Here is a 19,023-nt window from a genome sequence, read left to right as displayed (position 1 = left end):
CAGCTGCTGAGTGAGTCTGGCCAAGCGAGCAGCTGAGAATGGTGGCAGTGTCACACGTGGGCTTGAGGGTCAGAGAGGGTGGGGGGGCCTGGCACCCCTTTCATCAGCTGCAGGAATGCTCAGGGACACAGGCCAGATGTCTACAGACCTGCCAAGACTACTGCCCCTGGAAAGCCAGACCTGGGGATGACTCCAGAGACACTGAAATAAAAGAAATAACTATCTTCTTTCAATAAACAGGAAGGAAGTAATAAACAAATGAGTAACTGTTCCTCTGATTGCCTCCTAGGTTTTTTGAGACCACACCCCTTGGAAGCATCCTGAACAGGTTTTCATCTGATTGTAACACCATCGACCAGGTACACAGGGCTGCGATTTATTTCCCCAGTTCAGAGAGAGAGGAAGATTCCCCAGATCAGGTGAGGGGGTCAGAGCCTTGGGATAGGATCCCAGTGGCCCCTGATCTGATTACAATGCTGCTTCAGGGCCTGTGGCCTCCCCTGGGAAACCCTCATCATAAGGCTGAAAGAAACCACATCCCTTTAGCTTCTCTCCAGACCCCACCCAGGCTCACAGTAAGGCTCCAGCATATTCTTAACCAGGGTGACTGATTTTGTGGAGAATATTCCTGTTGATTCAGCCTGTGTTCTTGATTTGCCATCATCCTAGATGATGAAAAACCAAAGACCTAATTCCAAATCTCAGGAAGCCTACAGTGTAGCTGCAGGAATAAGACATGCCCCTGTAGTAAAGGAATAGAGCAAAACATGGCGGCAGGTAACACACTGAAGATAATCAAATACCCGAACTCACCTCTTTCTCACCCTCCCTTCTCTCAGCACATCCCATCCACACTAGAGTGTCTGAGCCGCTCCACCCTGCTCTGCGTCTCAGCTCTGGCCGTCATCTCCTACGTCACACCTGTGTTCCTCGTGGCCCTCTTGCCCCTGGCCGTGGTGTGCTACTTCATCCAGAAGTACTTCCGGGTGGCATCCAGGTGATGGCAGCACTTGTCTAGGGGTGAGGGTTGGGAGGTGCTTTAATATAGGCACTTCTGTACTCTTATTAGAATCATCACGGTAGAATATTCCCCCCAAAAAGGAAAATAGAAATATTCATATTCCACTATCCCAACATAACCATTTGTCAGCACACATGCACACCACAGTTAATATCTGGACTCTTTCCTTGAGTGATACACTCAGGAATGGAACTGCTAGATCAGGGTCTATACACGTGTCTGTGCCCTTCTTTCATTTTGCCAAAATACTTCTCAGGAGGGTTTTATGAGTCCAGTGACCAGGCTGACCACTGATGCATAAAGTCAGAGGGCACCTGATGTGAGGGATCTTATGGCAACCAGACCTCCCAGCCCACATGGGTCCAGAGCGTGTCTGGAAGCCTTGACTTGAGAGAGTCTCTCACAGCTGTTCTCATTGATCACATTCACCCTTGTGAGCCTTGGAGCCACACATGACTGTTTCCTACTCAAAATTTTCTAAGAATGTTCTCTAGGAAGTTCTTTCTGGGAGTAATTCTGTTAAGCTCATAGATTCAAATTTTTGTAGGGACAATTTTAAAGAACCTGTAGGCCAGTGTTCCTCAAACTGCCAATTACAACTTATTAGTGGGTCATGAAATCAATATCATAGATCACAACCAGTACTTTTTTAGTGAAATGAAATAGAAAATATTAGACTGTATTCACATAGTAACAGTGGGCTTTGCTTCATGAAGCCCTTATTTGGGTTGTGTATGGGTGTGTGGGTGCGTGTGATAGAAAATGTATTTCTTACTAGGGGTTCTGGTCAGAAAGGTTAAGCAGTCTCCCAAGTGTGCAAAGTTGGTTAGAAATGAGTGAAAATGCTGATTAGCAGTAATAATAATGATTAAATTTAGAGACATTTTGGCCACAATTACCTTGCCCACAAGGATCAAAATTTGTCTAAATGGCTTTTTGCCTGGATGATCCAAAATCCCCTGATACACATGAGGAACACAGTGCATTGATACTCACAAAATCACAGTCGCTTTTTAAACACTGTACAAGCTGTTCTACAAAGTTCATTTCTTCTGCCAGAGAAACTCCCTTGTTCCCCTGGCACCCACTCTGGCCCTAGAGACAGTTTGTCCAGGAAAAGCTGCTTCCTGCGTCCCAATCTGGCCTCCCGGGCACTACCACACTTGTCATGGGGCAGCTGTGGGGAGCAGGAGCAATTCTGTTGCCATGGAAACCATTGGCCTTTCCCTCTCCAGGAGCTCTTTAGATGCTAGCCTGTGACGTGCTATAGCCTGACATGGTTATTAGGGAGGGGACTGAAAGCTTGAAGTTTGGTCCTCCTGTGCCTTTGACTAGCTGCCTTGAGGTTCAGGTTGCTAACCTGTGGAAAGGGAATCAGCCCTGCCTGCCAAGCCTTGCTGCAGAGCGAGGTTGTGCAGCAAAGCAAATGGACGGATGCAGACATGAGGTGGATGATGCTCGGGATAACAGTAACCATTCCAGCATGCTCTGTTCGGGCATCTACATAAATGATCTCATCCAGGCCTCAGGGTACCCTTGTCTTCCTTCTTTACAGGTGAGAAACTGAGGCCTAGAGAGGTGAAGCCATTTGTCCACACAGCAGCAGGAGGGTGGAGCTCAGATTCAGACCCAGGCTGAGCCCTGAGCTGCCCTCTTAACCATTCCACTCTGCTCCCCTCGCACAGGGACCTGCAGCAGCTGGACGACACCACCCAGCTCCCATTGCTCTCGCACTTTGCTGAAACCGTGGAAGGCCTCACTACCATCCGGGCCTTCAGGTACCAGACTCTCTGGGGGGCGGAGGAACATTGGGCGTGGAGCCAGGCTCACAGGTCATGAGATTCTCAGGGTTCCACTTAGGAAGGCCCAGGATACCATCTCCCAATCCCTCCTCAGGCCCCAAGGTCAATCCACCCAAGGGGTCAATCCCAGTGGGCTCCAGCTGTGTGATTCAGAAAGGAGACTCTCAGCCTAGAGCCAAGCCCAGAGCCTCTGTGAACTAAGGCAGAAAAGAGACAAGGCGAAGACAATTCCTCACATAACAGTGGCAGAAAGACCCTTACATGGGCCAGCCTTGAGGCTGTCTTTCATTGTGAGCCAAACACTATGCTGAGTACTTTACATACAGATCTCATTCATTCTGCACTGCACTCTGAGGTGGAAAGCTTGATTATTCCCATTTCTCAGAAAAGGAAATCAAGGTTCTGTGTAAGGTCCCACAAAGCCCAGACTTGAACCTGCTCATTCATTTGACAAACACTTACTGAGTGTTCACCAAGCCCCATGTCAGACACTAAAAAGACAAAGAAAATCAGATGAGCCCCTGCCCTGGAGGCATTTACAGTCCGGGCTTTGAGCAAGCCTGAACAAACGCATGTGACAAGTACTCTGAAAGAAAGGGGGACACAGGCTGTGGGAGCTTAGAAGGGAGGCAGTCATGGAAGGCTTCATAGAGGAGGTGTCATCAACGCTAGGACTCAAAGGGTAGGTGAGAGTTCACCAGGCTAGAGGAATTCCCCCAAAACTTTAGTGCCACCGCCATCTTCTTGCCACTCTGCGTTGTGATGCTGGGCTTGACAGGAGCATCAGAGACTGTCTTGGGAGTGGAGGGGGCTGTTGCTCCCCACCTCAGTCTCTGATGTATTGGGGCATCTCTCCTTCAAACAGACAGCCCAGAGACCCCTGACCCAGATACTGGGGCTCTAGCCTCTAAGCCTCACCCAGAGAGTGATTCTCAGTTATTTTTAGGATGGCACAGCTGTGCAGAGCGTGACAGCAACCATGAAACACCAGCCCTGTGTCCAGGAGTGACCGTAGGGCTCAGGGACCAGCTGAGGGGGGTCCAAAGAGGCTTGCATCTCTTCCCTCCAACCCCCAAGGTCCAGCTGCAGCCCTGGGAGAGGTGCCCAGGCCCCTGGTGCAACAACACCGCAGCCCCTGTTCACTCCTGGGGCATCTAGGGCTGGTGGGAGGTCCTCTTTGGGGTCTTGTCTGAGTAAAGCAAAGTGAAGCAGAGCTCTGCCCTGTCTCTGCTCCCTGGACATCCCCTGCTGCTATGCAAGCCTGTGCTGTCTTCCCCATAGAAGCTCCCTGGATCCTGGCATGACTCCAGGGTTTCCTCCCAGCTTAATTCTCTTCTCAAGCCTGAACTTCCCTAGTTCCTTCAACTTCCAGGTCCCTCAACACCCCCGTGCCTAACCTCTACTCTAAGTTTTGGTGATGCTCCTCTTAGAATTGGTGCCCCAGAGGTCTTCGGGCTGGGCCTGGGGCAGAGAGATTGTGACTTTCCTAGAGTGGGCCAGATCCCCTCAGTGGGTATCTGAGTGGATGCCAGCCTCCTGCAACTAGCCTCAGACCAAGCCTGCGGTCAGCCAGAACAACTGCTGCCCAGGAAGCCTCCCACACCCAGCACTGACACAGTGGATGACTTTTAAATTTGAATGAAGGCCTTTTAAAATCATCCTGAATATGTTGAATTCATTGGCTTTTGCCCAGCAGCTGGCCCTGTTGAGAACTAACTAGCAATTATTGGTTGTACACTTCCCATGTGCCAGGCACTGTGCTCAGTGATGAATGCAAATTTTTTTAAATTGAAGTAAAGTCAGTTAAAATGTGTCAATTTCTAGTGTATAGCATAATGTCCTGGTTACACACACACACACACACACACACACACACATATTCGTTTTCATACTCTTAAATGAAGATTCTTGTGTTTAATCCTTACCAGAGCCTCATGACATGGGTAGGAGAAGCCACGTTCTACAATGAGGCTGAGTACCAACCCGAGGTTATACAGACAGTAAAAGCTGGTGCTAGGCTAGGAATCCAGCCCTGTCTCCCCTTCTCTTTTTATCTGGAGGCCCTGCTTTTTCCCCAAAAAGGTTTCAAGAGTGCCTGACACTAAATAGTTGTTTCAGTCCATGTAGGAACTATTACTAATCCCATTTTACTGATGAGAAAACTGAGTCTTGGTCCTGATAATACTCAGACTTCAGCTTGCATCTTTGTGGCCCCAAACCTGGGCCTCTTTCCACATTCCTCACACCGCCACACACCCATCACAGAAGCACCCATTTCACACACACCCTCCTGCTCACCCACCCCTCAGGCCAGTCACACACCCCTCAGACTCTTCCATCACTCACACATGCACTCTCACATACACACTTTCAACACCCACTTATGCAATCAAACCCTCAGACATATGGCTTCACACTCCCCTCAGACACATCACCCCCATACACACATCCAGCCCGTGGCTGGGCAGTCACACCTTCTCACACCTCAGAGATTCACTTTGCTCCCCTCAGACACGTGGTTCAGACACAGGCCCTCCACCCAGAAATAATCAAAGCAGAACAAACACTTTCCAGGAGTGAAAAACAAATGCCCAACAAGACCCATCTTGAGTCCCTCTGAGTCGACCTCAGTTGTTTCCCTAAGACCATGCTGAGATGGCTTTCATTCATTCTTCCGTTCATCATTAAACCAGTATACCTGCCCTTTCCTCTTGGCCTGGCCTAAGCCAGCCAGTTCTAAGGGGGTGGCCAAAGAGAGTGATACCAGGAGCCCAAGCTGGTCAGAGAAAAGAGGCAGATTTATACAAAGAAATACAAGGGAGAATGTGTCAAGGGCACAAGGCACAAGGGCAAGAAAGCCTCCAGAGTTCCCTGTGCAGAGAGATCCCTTCTACCTTAGAGGGACGGTTCTATTCATTCACTCAACAAATAGTTATTGACAGTGCCAGGTGCTTGGGGTGCATTGGTGAACAAAACAGACATGGTCTCCATCCTCATGAAGTTAACAGTCTAGTGAGGGAAGTGGACGATAAAGTTAGAGAAATTAATACATGAGCAGAGATTATGAAACAGACTGCAGAGATGGAGAACAACAGACCAGGAAAAGCCACTCTGAGGACGTACCGTTTAAGGTAAAACCTGAAGGTTGAGAGGCGTTAGCCTTGGAAAGAGCAGAGGAGAAAGCCTTCCAGGCAGAGGGAATAGCATGTACAAAGGCCCTGGGGCAGGGAGAAGAAAGTTGGTATTGTCACAATACTGAATAAAGGCAAGTAAAGTAATAATTAAATTACATTCTTGTTATTTCTGTGGCTGCCACACAGTGAACGAGGGAATTTGTGGCATGGAAGGAGTCTGGTGGGGTTGGCAGGATCTGGCTCACACAGGCTCCTGGCAAGCAGGTGGTTCTTTATCCTAAAAGCCATTCACAGTCTTAGCAGGGAGAGATACGATGTAATTTATGATTTAGAAAGATTCTGCTGGCTACTGGGTGGAGAGTGGTCTGTAGGGAGGTAGCAGTTGGACCTATAAGGAAGCCGATGCAATCGTCCAGGTGAGTTTGCTTGGGCAGGAAGCTGGAGAGAGGCAGGCAGAGGCAAGAACTATCTTGCAGGTAGAAATAAGAGAACTTTCTGAGGGCTTGGATGTGAATCCAGATGATTCCTGGGTTTCCTGCCTCAGCAACCGGTGAGTAGAGGCACCCTTTATTGTAACGGGGGAGCCCTGCAGAGAAGAACAGTTCTTGGGGTGAAAACAAGAGTTTGAAGGAAAAAAAACAAGTTTGAAGGAGATGGCCCTCTTGACAGGATTGAAAAAGTAGAAAGGAGCTGAGAAGGCATTCCAGGGAGGAATGGCAGGTATAAAGTGACAGAGGTGGTATGTCTGGGGGCTGCTGATGTCCAGGTGCCCCCACCCCCTTGCAGGTAAGGAGAGTCTGGGGGGTTCCGTGGACCAAAATTATTCCCCCTCACCTTCCTCAACCTCCTTGCAGGTATGAGGCCCGGTTCCAGCAGAAGCTCCTTGAATACACTGACTCCAACAACATCGCCTCCCTCTTCCTCACGGCTGCCAACAGGTGGCTAGAAGTCCGCATGGCAAGTGCCCCCACCCCTACCCCGGGCCCCAGGACAGGGGCTTCTGATAGGGCTGTGGAGCCGGAGCAAGTGTCAGCCAGGGACCAGAGGGTGGGAAGAGAGGATGGATACCAGCCTTTGTGTGCACGTGGGGTGGGCGCGGAGCCCTCCTGCTTCTCCCAACCCTGGTGGTCCTCCCTGTGTCTGACCTGAGCTTCCTTTTCTCAGTATTACTGCCTGGGGGCTTGTGAGTCTGAGCTATGTGCTAGTGGGTCGTATGACATGTGTGGGATGACTGGTGAGGCATGCGTGTTGGGGCTGGGGGCTGGGAGTGGGAGGGGGTAGAAGCTGTGGGTACACTTTATCTCCTAGGGCCTCAGCCTTTACAGGCCTTCTGTGTGTCTGACGATGTGGACGCGTGTTTTGGGGCTGGAGTTGAGTCTCAACTGAGCGGCTCTCTGCCCTGAAGGGAGTGAGGTGGGTGGGGGACACTGTGGCTTCAACCCCTGAGGGCCTAGGCCAGCTCCCCTCCCTCTGCAGGAGTACATTGGTGCGTGTGTGGTCCTCATCGCAGCTGTGACCTCCATCTCCAACTCCCTGCACAGGGAGCTCTCCGCCGGCCTGGTGGGCCTGGGCCTCACCTACGCCCTAATGGTGAGTGGCAGCAGGAGGGCCAGGGCAAGGGTCAGAAGGAATGCCAGGGCACCTTCCCGACGGAGACACCCCCAGGCCTTACCCCAGGGACCAGGCGGGCAGGAGGGCTTACTGCAGGTCCCTGCCCCTCCACCTGGGGCCTGGGCTACAGAAGGGTGGTGGGTGAAGATCCGCATTCATCATAACCCCTAAACCGCTGAACAGCCAGCAGTGGGCGCAGAAGGCATCCTCAGCTGTAAGAAGGGCCATCCCGGTGGCCAGGGATAGGACTGAGTGATCACTGACTTTGGCTGGCTACTCCTCACAGGTCTCCAACTACCTCAATTGGATGGTGAGGAACCTGGCGGACATGGAGATCCAGCTGGGGGCCGTAAAACGCATCCATGGGCTCCTGAAAACTGAGGCGGAGCGCTACGAGGGGCTGCTGGGTGAGGGGCCCAGGGTGGGGGTGTTTGGGTTGAGGGGGACACGAGGAGCCCAGGGGTAGGGTGGCAGCCCTGGATACCAGCTGTGGCCCATGCCTGGCGGCTGACCCCCAGCCTGGCCCCTAGCACCATCGCTGATCCCAAAGAACTGGCCAGACCAAGGGAAAATCCAGATCCAGAATCTGAGTGTGCGCTACGACAGCTCCCTGAAGCCAGTGCTGAAGCATGTCAACGCCCTCATCTCCCCCGGACAGAAGGTAAAGGGGTGGGGAGGGCATAGGGCTCGACAGCCTCACAGTCACCTCGTGGCCCTCTGGCCCTCCAGGCCTTGTGCGCATTCAGACGCCCCAGTCTCCCAGCCTGGGGCCTCTCACAATAAGAAGCTCAGCCCTCCTCTCCCTCCCTCCTTCCCTCTCCCCTTCTCCTCCTGCTGCCTTCACTCACCCACCAAGGAGACAGACACCCTAGACTCCCCTGGCTTAGAGGAGCTTGGTCAGGTCCCCCCCCTGCAAATGGTTGGAGGCTCTGCCAGGACACTGGCCCCTGAGCTTCAGAGCAGGGACCTCGGGGAAGAGGGTGAGGCTGCTTTGTCCTGGGAAGGGAGCCCCTATCTGGCACTCCCATCCAACTGTGATTCCCTCCTCACTGCCCCTCTGCTCTGACACTGCCCCTCTCCCGGCTCTCTGTCTCTGTCTCTTACTTTGCCATTGTCTGTGGCTGGCTGTCTCACTATTTCTGACCTTTAGATGTACCTCTGTCCCTGCCTCTGGCTCCTCCCATCTGTCCCTGCTTTCTTATCCTTCTATGTCAGTATCTCTGTTTCTGTATCGGTCCCTTATTGTCATTTCTGTTGGTACCCATGGGCCAGGAAGCAATGGGGTCAGAGATGACTTCAGTTGAAGGTGGGACACACAGATACATCCCTGCACACCACACCCAGCCACCCCCATGCCCTCTTGCCGCACCCAAGCAACAGACACCAATACCTCAGCTCCCCTACAGATGTGTGCCAGGCACAGCCACGCCCACACCCAGCCAAGCAAGTGGGAGCCCCATCTGGACTCACTACCAGAAACAAACCCAAACCCCAGGCCCAGCCCTGGCTAAAGAGAAGCTGCTCAGAAAGCCAGGCCAAGAAGTGCTGCTGGGACCTCCCATGCCTATACAGCCCAGAGCCAGCATTAGAGGCTCCTGGCCACCCCAGGTCCCCACAGCGTGCCTGCCCCTCTCTTTCCAGATTGGGATCTGTGGCCGCACAGGCAGTGGGAAGTCCTCCTTCTCTCTCGCCTTCTTCCGCATGGTAGACATGTTCGAAGGTAAGTTGTAGGACGGGTACCCCTCATGTACCCACAGCCACCAGATGGGACCTTAGGCCTGGGTATGATCAGACATCTCAGGAAACCCAGCAATCGCTGCCTTCCCCTGCATCATCATGAGGACCCATGTCCCATGCGGACCCTGTCCCCAGCACCACCATCTCCTCGTTCCTTGGTGCCCCACCTGTGACACTGTCCGTATGCAGGGCGCATCATCATCGATGGCATCGACATCGCCAAACTGCCACTGCATACCCTGCGCTCGCGCCTCTCCATCATCCTGCAGGACCCCGTCCTCTTCAGCGGCACCATCCGGTGAGCCCCAGCACCCCGCGAGGCCCACCCCAGCCCGGATCCTCCAGATCTGGGACACAGAGAGGATGGGGTGGGCGAGGTCAGGAGCCTCCCTGGGCAAGCAGCCCTGCTCCAGCTCTGGCAGTAAGGACGGGCGCTGCTTCTTTAGAGCTTCCCCTCATGCCTTTCTCTTTCCCATGGGGCCTTAGCAGACGCTGGTACGCTTCCCCCAACCCTCAGGCCTAGAATGCTTCCCTCCACCCATTCCAGCACCTTGCTGCCCCCTTCCTGCCAGGACCCCAAGTCAGTCATTCCCCACTCACTGCTCCCTTCACCAGCCTTGGCCTCTGGTCGTCTCTTCCTGCTCCCCTCCCTAAAGGGGCTTTCTGTGTCACCCTCCAGATTTAACCTGGACCCAGAGAAGAAGTGCTCGGACAGCACGCTGTGGGAGGCCCTGGAGATAGCCCAGCTGAAGCTGGTGGTGAAGGCGCTGCCGGGAGGCCTCGGTAACTACTCCTGGCTGAACACTGTTCGGGCACTAAAGGGCGCCTGTGAGGGCCAGGGAGGGAAAACTCACACCTGTGTCTTGGCTTTGCCCAGAGTTTAGAGTCTAGGATCCGGTAGGACCTCAGGGACCATTAAGTTCTACTTTTCACCATACAGGAGCTCAGAGAAGTCAAGTGACTTGTCCCAGATCACACAACCCATCAGTTCAGGATCTGGCCCCTCCTGCAGGGCACAGTGGGAACAGTAAGGGTCAACGTGAGATAGAGCTTGCAAGTCCCAGATACCATGATGATATATTCAGCCCTGCCCTCCCCATCCTCCTGCCTGCTCAGTTCTGCCCTGAGGAAGGAGAGGGCTGAAGGGGAAATCACAAGCCCGGGTCACTCATCAAGGCCACTGGGAAGACTTTGCCCCCACCCCAGCAGTCAGCAGAGCTTTGTAGTATCTGCTGTAGCCGCTGGGGTGGTGGGGGCCAGCCAAGCCTTGGCTTCAGAAAATCACCCCCTCAAGGGCCCACGCACATCCAGAACGTAGACACTCCATTCTCATGCTCCTCCTAGAACTGCCCTGGGCCACAGCGGCGCATAGCTCCAGGGGGCGCTCTTTTCTTTGTAACTCCTGCAGATGGCCCCTGTTGTTGTATAAGGTGCAGCAACCTTGTGCACACCTGTACCCACAGCACACACCTACATATTTGCCCCAGTACACACATTTCCTGACACCCACAAGCCACTCCATCCACTAAACTCACGACACAGGGTTAATTCAGGCCTGCTCTGCCTCCCTGGGGCTGTTTACAGATGCCATCATCACAGAAGGAGGGGAGAACTTCAGCCAGGGCCAGAGGCAGCTGTTCTGCCTGGCCCGGGCCTTTGTGAGGAAGACCAGCATCTTCATTATGGACGAAGCCACGGCTTCCATCGACATGGCCACGGTCGGTACTGGGCTTACCCATAGGGTGGGGGTTTTGGAGAGGGTTTTCAGGGGCTGTTAGGATGAAGTTTGCACAAAGCGGTCCTGAAACTCAAGTCACCTTTAACATCAAGGGTCATTTGGAGTGAAAATAAGGTGAAAGGCTGGGGGACCCTCAATCCAGCTAGTCTTAGGGCATGTTCGTAACACATATATACACAATGGACCCACACACTTCACAACCATTCCCACAACACAGCATACCCTGAACGCTGGGAACCTGGTCGGTCCTGTGGGGACTAGGGCCAGAGGGAGGTGGTGGGGCTAGGGTTGGGGTCAGATGAGAGCTGGGCCACAAACCTGGGCCCCACATCCCCGAAGCCAGACCAAACCCCATCCTCTGGGCAGATGAGCCAACAGCTACTGCTCCCACCTGGCAGGAAAACATCCTCCAGAAGGTGGTGATGACAGCCTTCGCAGACCGCACTGTGGTCACCATCGCGGTAAGGGGCCCACTGGTGGGGTGCGGGGGGACACCCAGAGAGAGGGCTGGCCTCCTGGGGCTGTCATCAGTGGGCAGCCTCTTGGCTCACCTACACCTGATAATTAAGAGAAAGCCCTGGGGCAGTGCAGGGCAAGGAGTCTGGTGGGCTTGCAGGGAGCCTACATTGCAGGATTTGGGGTGTAGGAGGGTTTGCACCTGCACGTCCCTCAGACCTCTCCTCTTTCTCCGCGTTCCAAGGTCCACCCTGTCCCAAAGGCCCTATGGACGAGGCTAGAGTTACTTCTCCATAGGAAATGGGAGATAGGGGGTGTTGGAGGATCTCCTCATCTTGAAGCCTGGAGGTGGGGGCAGAGCTGAGACGTGGTGAGGTAGAGAGTGGCATTAGCAGAGGGAAGGCTGAAGTCACAGCCACAGGGGAAAAGGCAGCCACCACAGATAGGGCGTTCTGGCCACAGGCTGCAGGAGGGATGCCCTCAGCTGCCCCCGCCCTTCCCCCACCACCCTGACAGCCCCTCCCTGCCCTGCCCAGCACCGCGTGCACACCATCCTGAGTGCAGACCTGGTGATTGTCCTCAAGCGCGGCGCCATCCTTGAGTTCGACAAGCCAGAGAAGCTGCTCAGCCGGAAAGATAGTGTCTTCGCCTCTTTTGTCCATGCAGACAAGTGACCTGCCCGCCCAAGTGCCCCACCCTGCCCCACCTGCCACCTGGACTTTCTAACTGTAAATCACTTGTAAATAAAGAGATTGATTATTTCCTACCGGAGGCCATGGGTCTGGGGGGCAGGGACGTGGGCAGACAGTGGGTCCTGTGGAAGCAGCAGACCCCAGGAAGCTGTGTGAGTGTGGGCAAAAGTGTGTCTCCTCATCTTGAAACGAGGGCTGTCTAAGTCTGCAGGGTTGTATTAGTCTCCCACAACAAAATACCGCAGACTGGGTGGCTTAACAAGCAGAATTTTTTTTTCTGATGATTCTGGAGGCTGGAAGTCCAAGACCAAAGTGTGGCAGGTTTGGTTTCTCCTGAGGCCTCTCTCCTTGGTTCCAGACAGCCATCTTCTCTCTGCGTCCTCACATGGCATTTCTTCTGCGTGCACGTCCCTAGTCTCTCCTTATTAGGGTACCAGTCATATTAGATGAGGCTGCACTACTATGATCTCATTTAACCTAATTACGCCTTCACTGGCCCTGTCTCCACTGTATAGTCACACTGGGGGGCAGGGGCTCCAACATATGAATTTGGCAGGGGAAGCAAGTCAGTCCTTAACAAGGTTATAGCATTTTTTGTGATTATCTCATCAGATTGAATACTTGGGTTAAAATTGTGGGCCCCCGAGTACCCTGGATTAGCGCTATTTCCATTACAAATGACAGGAACCCAACTCAAAGTGACAAATAAAAACTGGAATTTGTTGTCCTGTGACTGAGAAGGCCATGAGGTGTACTACTTCCAGGAGGTGCTGGATCCAGGTGTTTGGATTCCATCTTCCTCTCCATCCCCCATGACAGTTGGCCACTAGCACGTCCAGCTTACATCCTATGCCTCTGAAAAAGAGATGCTCTTCCCCAGTAGTTCCAGCAAAAATCTTGGGAGCAAATCTCAATGGACCAACTTGGGTCACATCCTCACCCTCAGTCACTGTGGTCAAAGGGCTGGAATACACTGGCAAAGCCTGAATCACATGTCCCCGTCTCCATCTCACATATAGGGGCATTCAGGGTGGCTGTTCAGAGGGAAAGCACAGTACATATACCACAAGTCAGCCAGGTAGTGACTGGGAGATGCTGGGGCCCAGACACTGTGGAAACTATGATAACCGCTGTCCTCAGACTCCTATGTGCATCAGAAAACAGGAGTGCACACCTGCTCTCTTCTCAGCCAAGAAATGATGGGTGATCATTTACATATCATTTCATTATTGTTTACATGTTGCCTTCAGTATTGGCTGCACCAGCTTCTGGGGTGTAGACCCAGGAGTCTTGGGCCTGTGCCCTCTTGTTCCCAATGTAAGGAAAACCCATCAGTCATTGGAAGGGGCCCAGCAAAGACCCTTCTGTCTGTTCCAGGAGCAGAGGAGCTCAGGAAGGGGGTTCTCTGTGAGGACTGGCAGGCTGCCTGGGAGAGGCAGGATTTGAGTTGAGTGTGGGAAGGATGGGAATTAGATAAGCAGAGAGTTAGAGGAAAGGGCCCAAGGGGAAGGAGAGCCTTGAATGCCAAGACAAGGAGTCTGGGACGAGCCTATGCACAAAAGGGAAGTGGAAAAGATTTTTGAGTTAGAAAGAACTTGACAAGTGCAGTGTTTGAGGGAGATGAGTATGAGGAGGTACAGGATGGAGTAGAGCAGGAGGCTGAGCCCTTTGGGAGTGGGGCTCATCCTCCTGGAAAGGGCAGAGTTGAGAACACCTGAGGCCTCAGGGCCACACTGGGGCAGATCCTGGCTTTTCTAGCTCTTGAGATGCCTCTGGGGGCCCAGCAGCTCCCTCCACTGTTGGGTCTCCCAGGAGCAGAGCCTGGGGAGGGAGAATGGAAGTAGCAGGGGCAGGGCACTGCCCACACCAAGGCCATACCAGACCAAACCTCCCTATAGCACGCCTGGTGGTTGGCCAACCTTGACTTGGATACCCTACACACCTGGGTCATTTCTGGTTACTAGAACTGACTCTTTAATATATGAAATCAAAGCCTGCCTCTGTTCTATTCAGTGTCTATACCGGTTCTATACTTTGGGCAACACAAACTAATTTGTCCATCTGCCTTGAACCCCAGGATTTCTGCAGTAGTACCCAAATTCCCTGGGAAGGCTCTCCAATGTTCTTTTTCTGATGGCTGAACAGTTGCTGTTGTTTCAGAAGTTTCCTGTGTAACTCTGTCTCCTTGAGCTCCCCACTCTGCTCATCCTGTTTTCCCCCTTCCCATGCTAAGCACTGCACCTCTGGTAATATAGCCCAAGATCATTTTTATCATGAGTAGTAGTGTTCACTTTGCCTGAAGGTGGGTATCGGAGAAAAAGAGGAAAACTCAATATGAAAACTACATTCTGTCCCACTGTGGTCCACACTCCCACTGTCCCTATCTTTCCAGCCCCTACTTTAAGCCCTCACGCCGACAAATGAACACACATGGGTCTGGGGTTTCTCCATAAGGACTTCAGCCAAAGAGAGGGAGTGGGGCCATTACTGCAGGCTTTCTCTCCCACCTGAGAATTGGGGGGCAGACCTTGATCCCAAGCCACAGGGATGGGATGCCTGTGATAGAAACACCACTCATGTTCAGGCTAAGGGCTTGGGACCCCCAGTGCACAAACCAGCCCTAAAACAGCCCCTCAGACAGACCCAGGTGCTTTCCATTATCTATGATAGAAGAAATGAGGCTGTGGGTGAAGGAACTGTAAAACAAGGGCCAGCTCAAACCCTCTTTAAAATGCAGGGGTGGGTTTGGGTATGGGGTCATGATTGAGAAGGTGCAACCACCCAGGTTTCTGGACTGCAGCATCCAGCATCCCCTGCAGTGGGTGTTAAACTATGTTTCTACACCTACTAAGATGCATTTATTTTCTGGGGAGATCACGGCTTGCATCAGATTCTCAAAGGATCCGTGACCCAGAAAAGATTAAAAGCATCTCCAAAGAGAAGAAGCGATCAGTTGAGAAGTCCTCGTGCCATCTCCCCCAGTCACCAGATCGCTGACACAGCCTCTCGGTGCCTCCTTTCCTTGGGACCCCGCAAAGTCCAGTGCTGGGAGGTTGATATTGACCCAATTGAGGATGGGAAAATTGGGGGAGGGGAGCCAGGGCGATGAGGGTACCGGTTCCAAGACTAAGAAGGCGGGTGACGACTCCCTTCACGTCCCACCCCCGGCCCCGTTCCGCCCTAATTTCATAGCCTGTGGGCTGGAGAAACCTTTCGGTCCATCTGATTGGGCAAATTCCCAAGGCCAAACTGTGAGCCGGGAGGAAGAAGACGGCGGAGAGGTGAATGGCGAGGGGCGGGACTTGCGCCTGTGCCCGCCCGCCCTCCAGCCCAGGAATAGATCGGGCTCCCCCTGGCGGCCCCTGGCCCCTACTCCACGCCTCAGGAGCCCAGTGCCCTCAATCTTCCACCCCACCTAGCACAGGTCGGTATCCGCGGGCCAACTGACGGACAGACGGACAGGAGGACGGCCCGCCGCCAGTGCCCGGGCAGCAGGAGGGGGCGGGGAGGCGATGACTGCGGCTTGAGGAGCAGGAGCAGGTGCTGCGGCGACAAGCGGGCGGGGCAGGGACGGAGCGACGGCTGGGGCGCGGCGCCGGCGTGCTTGCGGCGGCGGGGAGCCGGGAGGCCGGGACGCCGAGTGAGCCCCGCCAGGGCGCGCTGGGGGCGAGGGGATCTGGAGTGGAGCTGGGTAGGGTGGTGACTCTGGAGGGCGCAGGATCCCAAGGAGACAAGAGAGGACGAGAGCTGGAGGGGGTTTCGAAGAGCGGCGAGAGCTTTACAGGGGGTTGGGTAGGAAAGAGGGAGCATTCCTGGAGGTGAGACGGTATGAAACTGGAGCTTGGAGGGGAGCCTGGGGCAGAAATGGGTGAGATGAGAGACACAGTGTGGGTTGTGTGAGGTCTGGTCAGTTGGTAAGACCCGGAGGTGTGACGTTCCCAGGTGGGAGAGGTGGGTTGAGAAGGAAGGCTGGGAGTGGAGAAGGGGTCCTAGGGAGATGTCCAGGGGTGGTCAGAGGGTGGAGGAGAGTTGAACTGGAATCTAATGCCAAGTGAGGAACAGGCAGAGTGGGGGGTTCACTAGGCAGTGGGCAGGTGGGTTGAGGTGTGAGGCTGGTATAAAGAAGTGAAGCAGGGGCCAGGTGGATGTGGGGATGAGGCTGGTTGGGGAGGCGTCTCAGAAGTGAGGCCAGCGCAGCCTGAGGCTGGTCCCAGGGAAGGAATCCCACAGTAGGTCCTAAGCTTGGTCAGGGGGTTCCCCCCATGGGGGAAGCCTCTCCCTGGTGGTTGCTGGAGCCATGCTGTCCCGCAAGGGCATCATCCCTGAGGAGTATGTGCTGACAAGGCTAGCAGAAGACCCTGCAGAACCCCGGTACCATGCACGTGAGCGGAAGGCCCGCTTCGTGTCCAAGAACGGCAACTGCAACGTGGCCCACAAGAACATCCGGGAGCAGGGCCGCTTTCTGCAGGACGTGTTTACCACCCTGGTGGACCTCAAGTGGCCATACACGCTGCTCATCTTCACCATGTCCTTCCTGTGCAGCTGGCTGCTCTTTGCCATGGTCTGGTGGCTCATTGCCTTCTCCCATGGTGACCTGGCCCCTAGCGAGGCCCCTGGCGACGGTGCCACTGTGCCCTGTGTCACCAGCATCCACTCCTTTTCATCTGCTTTCCTTTTCTCCATTGAGGTCCAGGTGACCATTGGTTTCGGCGGGCGCATGGTGACAGAGGAGTGCCCTCTGGCCATCCTGATCCTCATTGTGCAGAACATCGTGGGGCTCATGATCAACGCCATCATGCTGGGCTGCATCTTCATGAAGACTGCCCAGGCCCACCGGCGGGCCGAGACCCTCATCTTCAGCAAGCATGCAGTCATTGCCCTGCGCCATGGCCGCCTCTGTTTCATGCTGCGTGTGGGCGACCTCCGCAAGAGCATGATCATCAGCGCCACCATCCACATGCAGGTGGTGCGCAAGACCACCAGCCCTGAGGGCGAGGTGGTACCCCTCCACCAGGTGGACATCCCCATGGAGAACGGTGTGGGTGGCAATAGTATCTTCCTGGTGGCACCCCTCATCATTTACCACGTCATTGATGCCAACAGCCCGCTCTATGACCTGGCGCCCTGTGACCTGCACCACCATCAGGACCTTGAGATCATTGTCATCCTGGAAGGCGTGGTGGAAACCACGGGCATCACCACCCAGGCACGCACCTCGTACCTGGCCGATGAGATCCTGTGGGGCCAGCGATTTGTACCCATCGTGACCGAGGAGGATGGCCGCTACTCCGTGGATTACTCCAAGTTTGGCAACACCATCAAAGTGCCCACGCCGCTCTGCACAGCCCGCCAACTTGATGAGGACCCAAGCCTGCTGGATGTCCTGACCCTTGCCCGTGGGCCCCTGCGCAAGCGCAGCATGGCTGTGGCCAAGGCCAAGCCCAAGTTCAGCATCTCTCCAGATTCCCTGTCTTGAGCCCTGCTCCCTTGGGCCCTCCTCCGCATGTGTGTGTGGGGCAGTGTGGCATGGTATGTAGAGTAGATGTGGTGTGGACCTCTTGGCCAGGCCCGGACCTGGTGTGATGCTAGGCCCTCCTCAGCTCTGCCTTCCTGCCTGCTGCTCGCCCAGGGTGTTACAAGGCACTTGTCACTACGCTATTTCTGGCCTCAGCGGGAGCCTGTACTGGGTTATTTTTGTCCCTGCTCCTCCCAGCCCCAACTCAGGACTGGCTCATCTCCCTCCTGCTGCCCCAGGCTGGAGGAGCTGTGGGAAGTATCAGGTCCTAAAGCTGGGTCTCCATCTAGTCCTGGGCCCCCACAACCAACTGGCTGCAAGCTGGGAAGGTGGGTGGGGGAGAAGAGTCCCCAGATTGGAAGACTGCTGTTCTATGTCTGTGGCCCCAAGAGATGCCTGTGGTCAGGCTGCAGCCCCTACCTGGTCCCTGAAAAAAGCGATGGATGAAAGGGTGGGCCCAGCCTGTTGGGGAGGGCAGTCAGTGAGGGAGCACAGTCCAGCCGGCGGGTTGGAGGTGTGGAGCCTACATGGGCAGGCTGGGGCTGACGGGGCTCCCCTCCACCCGGCAGGCTCAAGCAGGAAGGACATGTCACCAGAAGGTTCAGCTTGCTGAGCTCTGCTCAGGCACAGGGAAGGGGAGATGGGCCCCTGTGCCCCTCACCCTAAGGCTTCTTCACTGGGGGGCTCCCTGGGCTGCATCTGCTGCTCCCGTTCTGTCCCCTGCCCTGGGGAGCAGGAGTTGCTGGGGCAGACCCTGGAGTGCCAAGCTGAAAGAGGCTGAGGAGAGGCCAGGGGTCTGTGTCCACCACACTTGACAGGCCTCAGACCATACTCTGGTCCTGGCTCCCCACCAGTGGCTGCCACTCGCTTGGTCCAGAAGCCATGGAAGGTCTTTGGGTTGCTAGAAAAGGAGATGCTGGAAAGCTCAGGATGGTGGGGGTGGGCGAGGTCCCCAAGGCGAAGAAGCCCTTGGTCCTGACGGGCCTGACCCCAAGCTGGACTCTTGGAGCAGTGCTGTGTGTACTTGCCCAGAATATTGTCTTCTCCATTGTCAATAAAGCTTCTCCCTTCATGATCTCAACTCTGAACGGTTCTTGTTGGTGGGCAGGGAGGGCAGGGGCTGGCAGCTACCAGCCCACATTCCAGAGGTTCCATATTCCTGGGAGACCAGGAAAGGGACCTGGGTCTGGTCCTCTTCCCCTTATTCAGAGAGACTTTTCCTTTCTGCCTCAGGTAGCCCAGCCCTGCCAGCCTGTCTGACTATCTGTCCTGGGCACCCACCAGACTTATAGCCCTGGGTCCGGCTCCACTCCCAGG

At 54.6% G+C, this 19,023-nt stretch overlaps 2 protein-coding genes across 9 annotated transcripts in view; both read left to right on the top strand.

The window, feature by feature from the left end:
• Positions 1-12,265, top strand: part of ABCC8 (ATP binding cassette subfamily C member 8) — a 72,942-nt gene extending 60,677 nt beyond the window's left edge. For 5 of the 8 annotated variants that reach the window (XM_072969625.1, XM_072969624.1, XM_072969629.1 and 2 more), the window contains 13 exons: positions 290-359; positions 840-997; positions 2,707-2,799; positions 6,812-6,914; positions 7,434-7,547; positions 7,855-7,975; positions 8,099-8,229; positions 9,210-9,288; positions 9,495-9,603; positions 9,985-10,088; positions 10,890-11,023; positions 11,442-11,504; positions 12,036-12,256. In XM_072969625.1, coding sequence (XP_072825726.1) covers positions 290-359; positions 840-997; positions 2,707-2,799; positions 6,812-6,914; positions 7,434-7,547; positions 7,855-7,975; positions 8,099-8,229; positions 9,210-9,288; positions 9,495-9,603; positions 9,985-10,088; positions 10,890-11,023; positions 11,442-11,504; positions 12,036-12,173 — 1,417 coding nt within the window. In that variant the 3' untranslated portion in view covers positions 12,174-12,256. Of the gene's footprint in view, positions 1-289; positions 360-839; positions 998-2,706; positions 2,800-6,811; positions 6,915-7,433; positions 7,548-7,854; positions 7,976-8,098; positions 8,230-9,209; positions 9,289-9,494; positions 9,604-9,984; positions 10,089-10,889; positions 11,024-11,409; positions 11,505-12,035 lie in introns of all 8 variants that reach the window. The other 3 variants (XM_072969623.1, XM_031681124.2, XM_072969626.1) reach the window with 2 other exon arrangements.
• Positions 12,266-15,900: 3,635 nt separating this feature from the next.
• On the top strand, positions 15,901-18,696 carry KCNJ11 (potassium inwardly rectifying channel subfamily J member 11). Its single transcript, XM_006209321.4, has one exon. The coding sequence runs from the start codon at positions 16,489-16,491 to the stop codon at positions 17,665-17,667; it is 1,179 nt and encodes a 392-aa protein (XP_006209383.1). The 5' UTR covers positions 15,901-16,488; the 3' UTR covers positions 17,668-18,696.
• Positions 18,697-19,023: the final 327 nt, after the last annotated feature.

Source organism: Vicugna pacos, chromosome 10, assembly GCF_048564905.1.
Source record: "Vicugna pacos chromosome 10, VicPac4, whole genome shotgun sequence".
Lineage (NCBI taxonomy): Eukaryota > Metazoa > Chordata > Mammalia > Artiodactyla > Camelidae > Vicugna > Vicugna pacos.
This window is presented reverse-complemented; position numbering and strand designations above follow the sequence as displayed.

Excerpts from the sequence above, each read along its gene's own strand:
- KCNJ11 (XM_006209321.4), top strand. The coding sequence starts at position 16,489 with ATGCTGTCCCGCAAGGGCATCATCCCTGAGGAGTATGTGCTGACAAGG.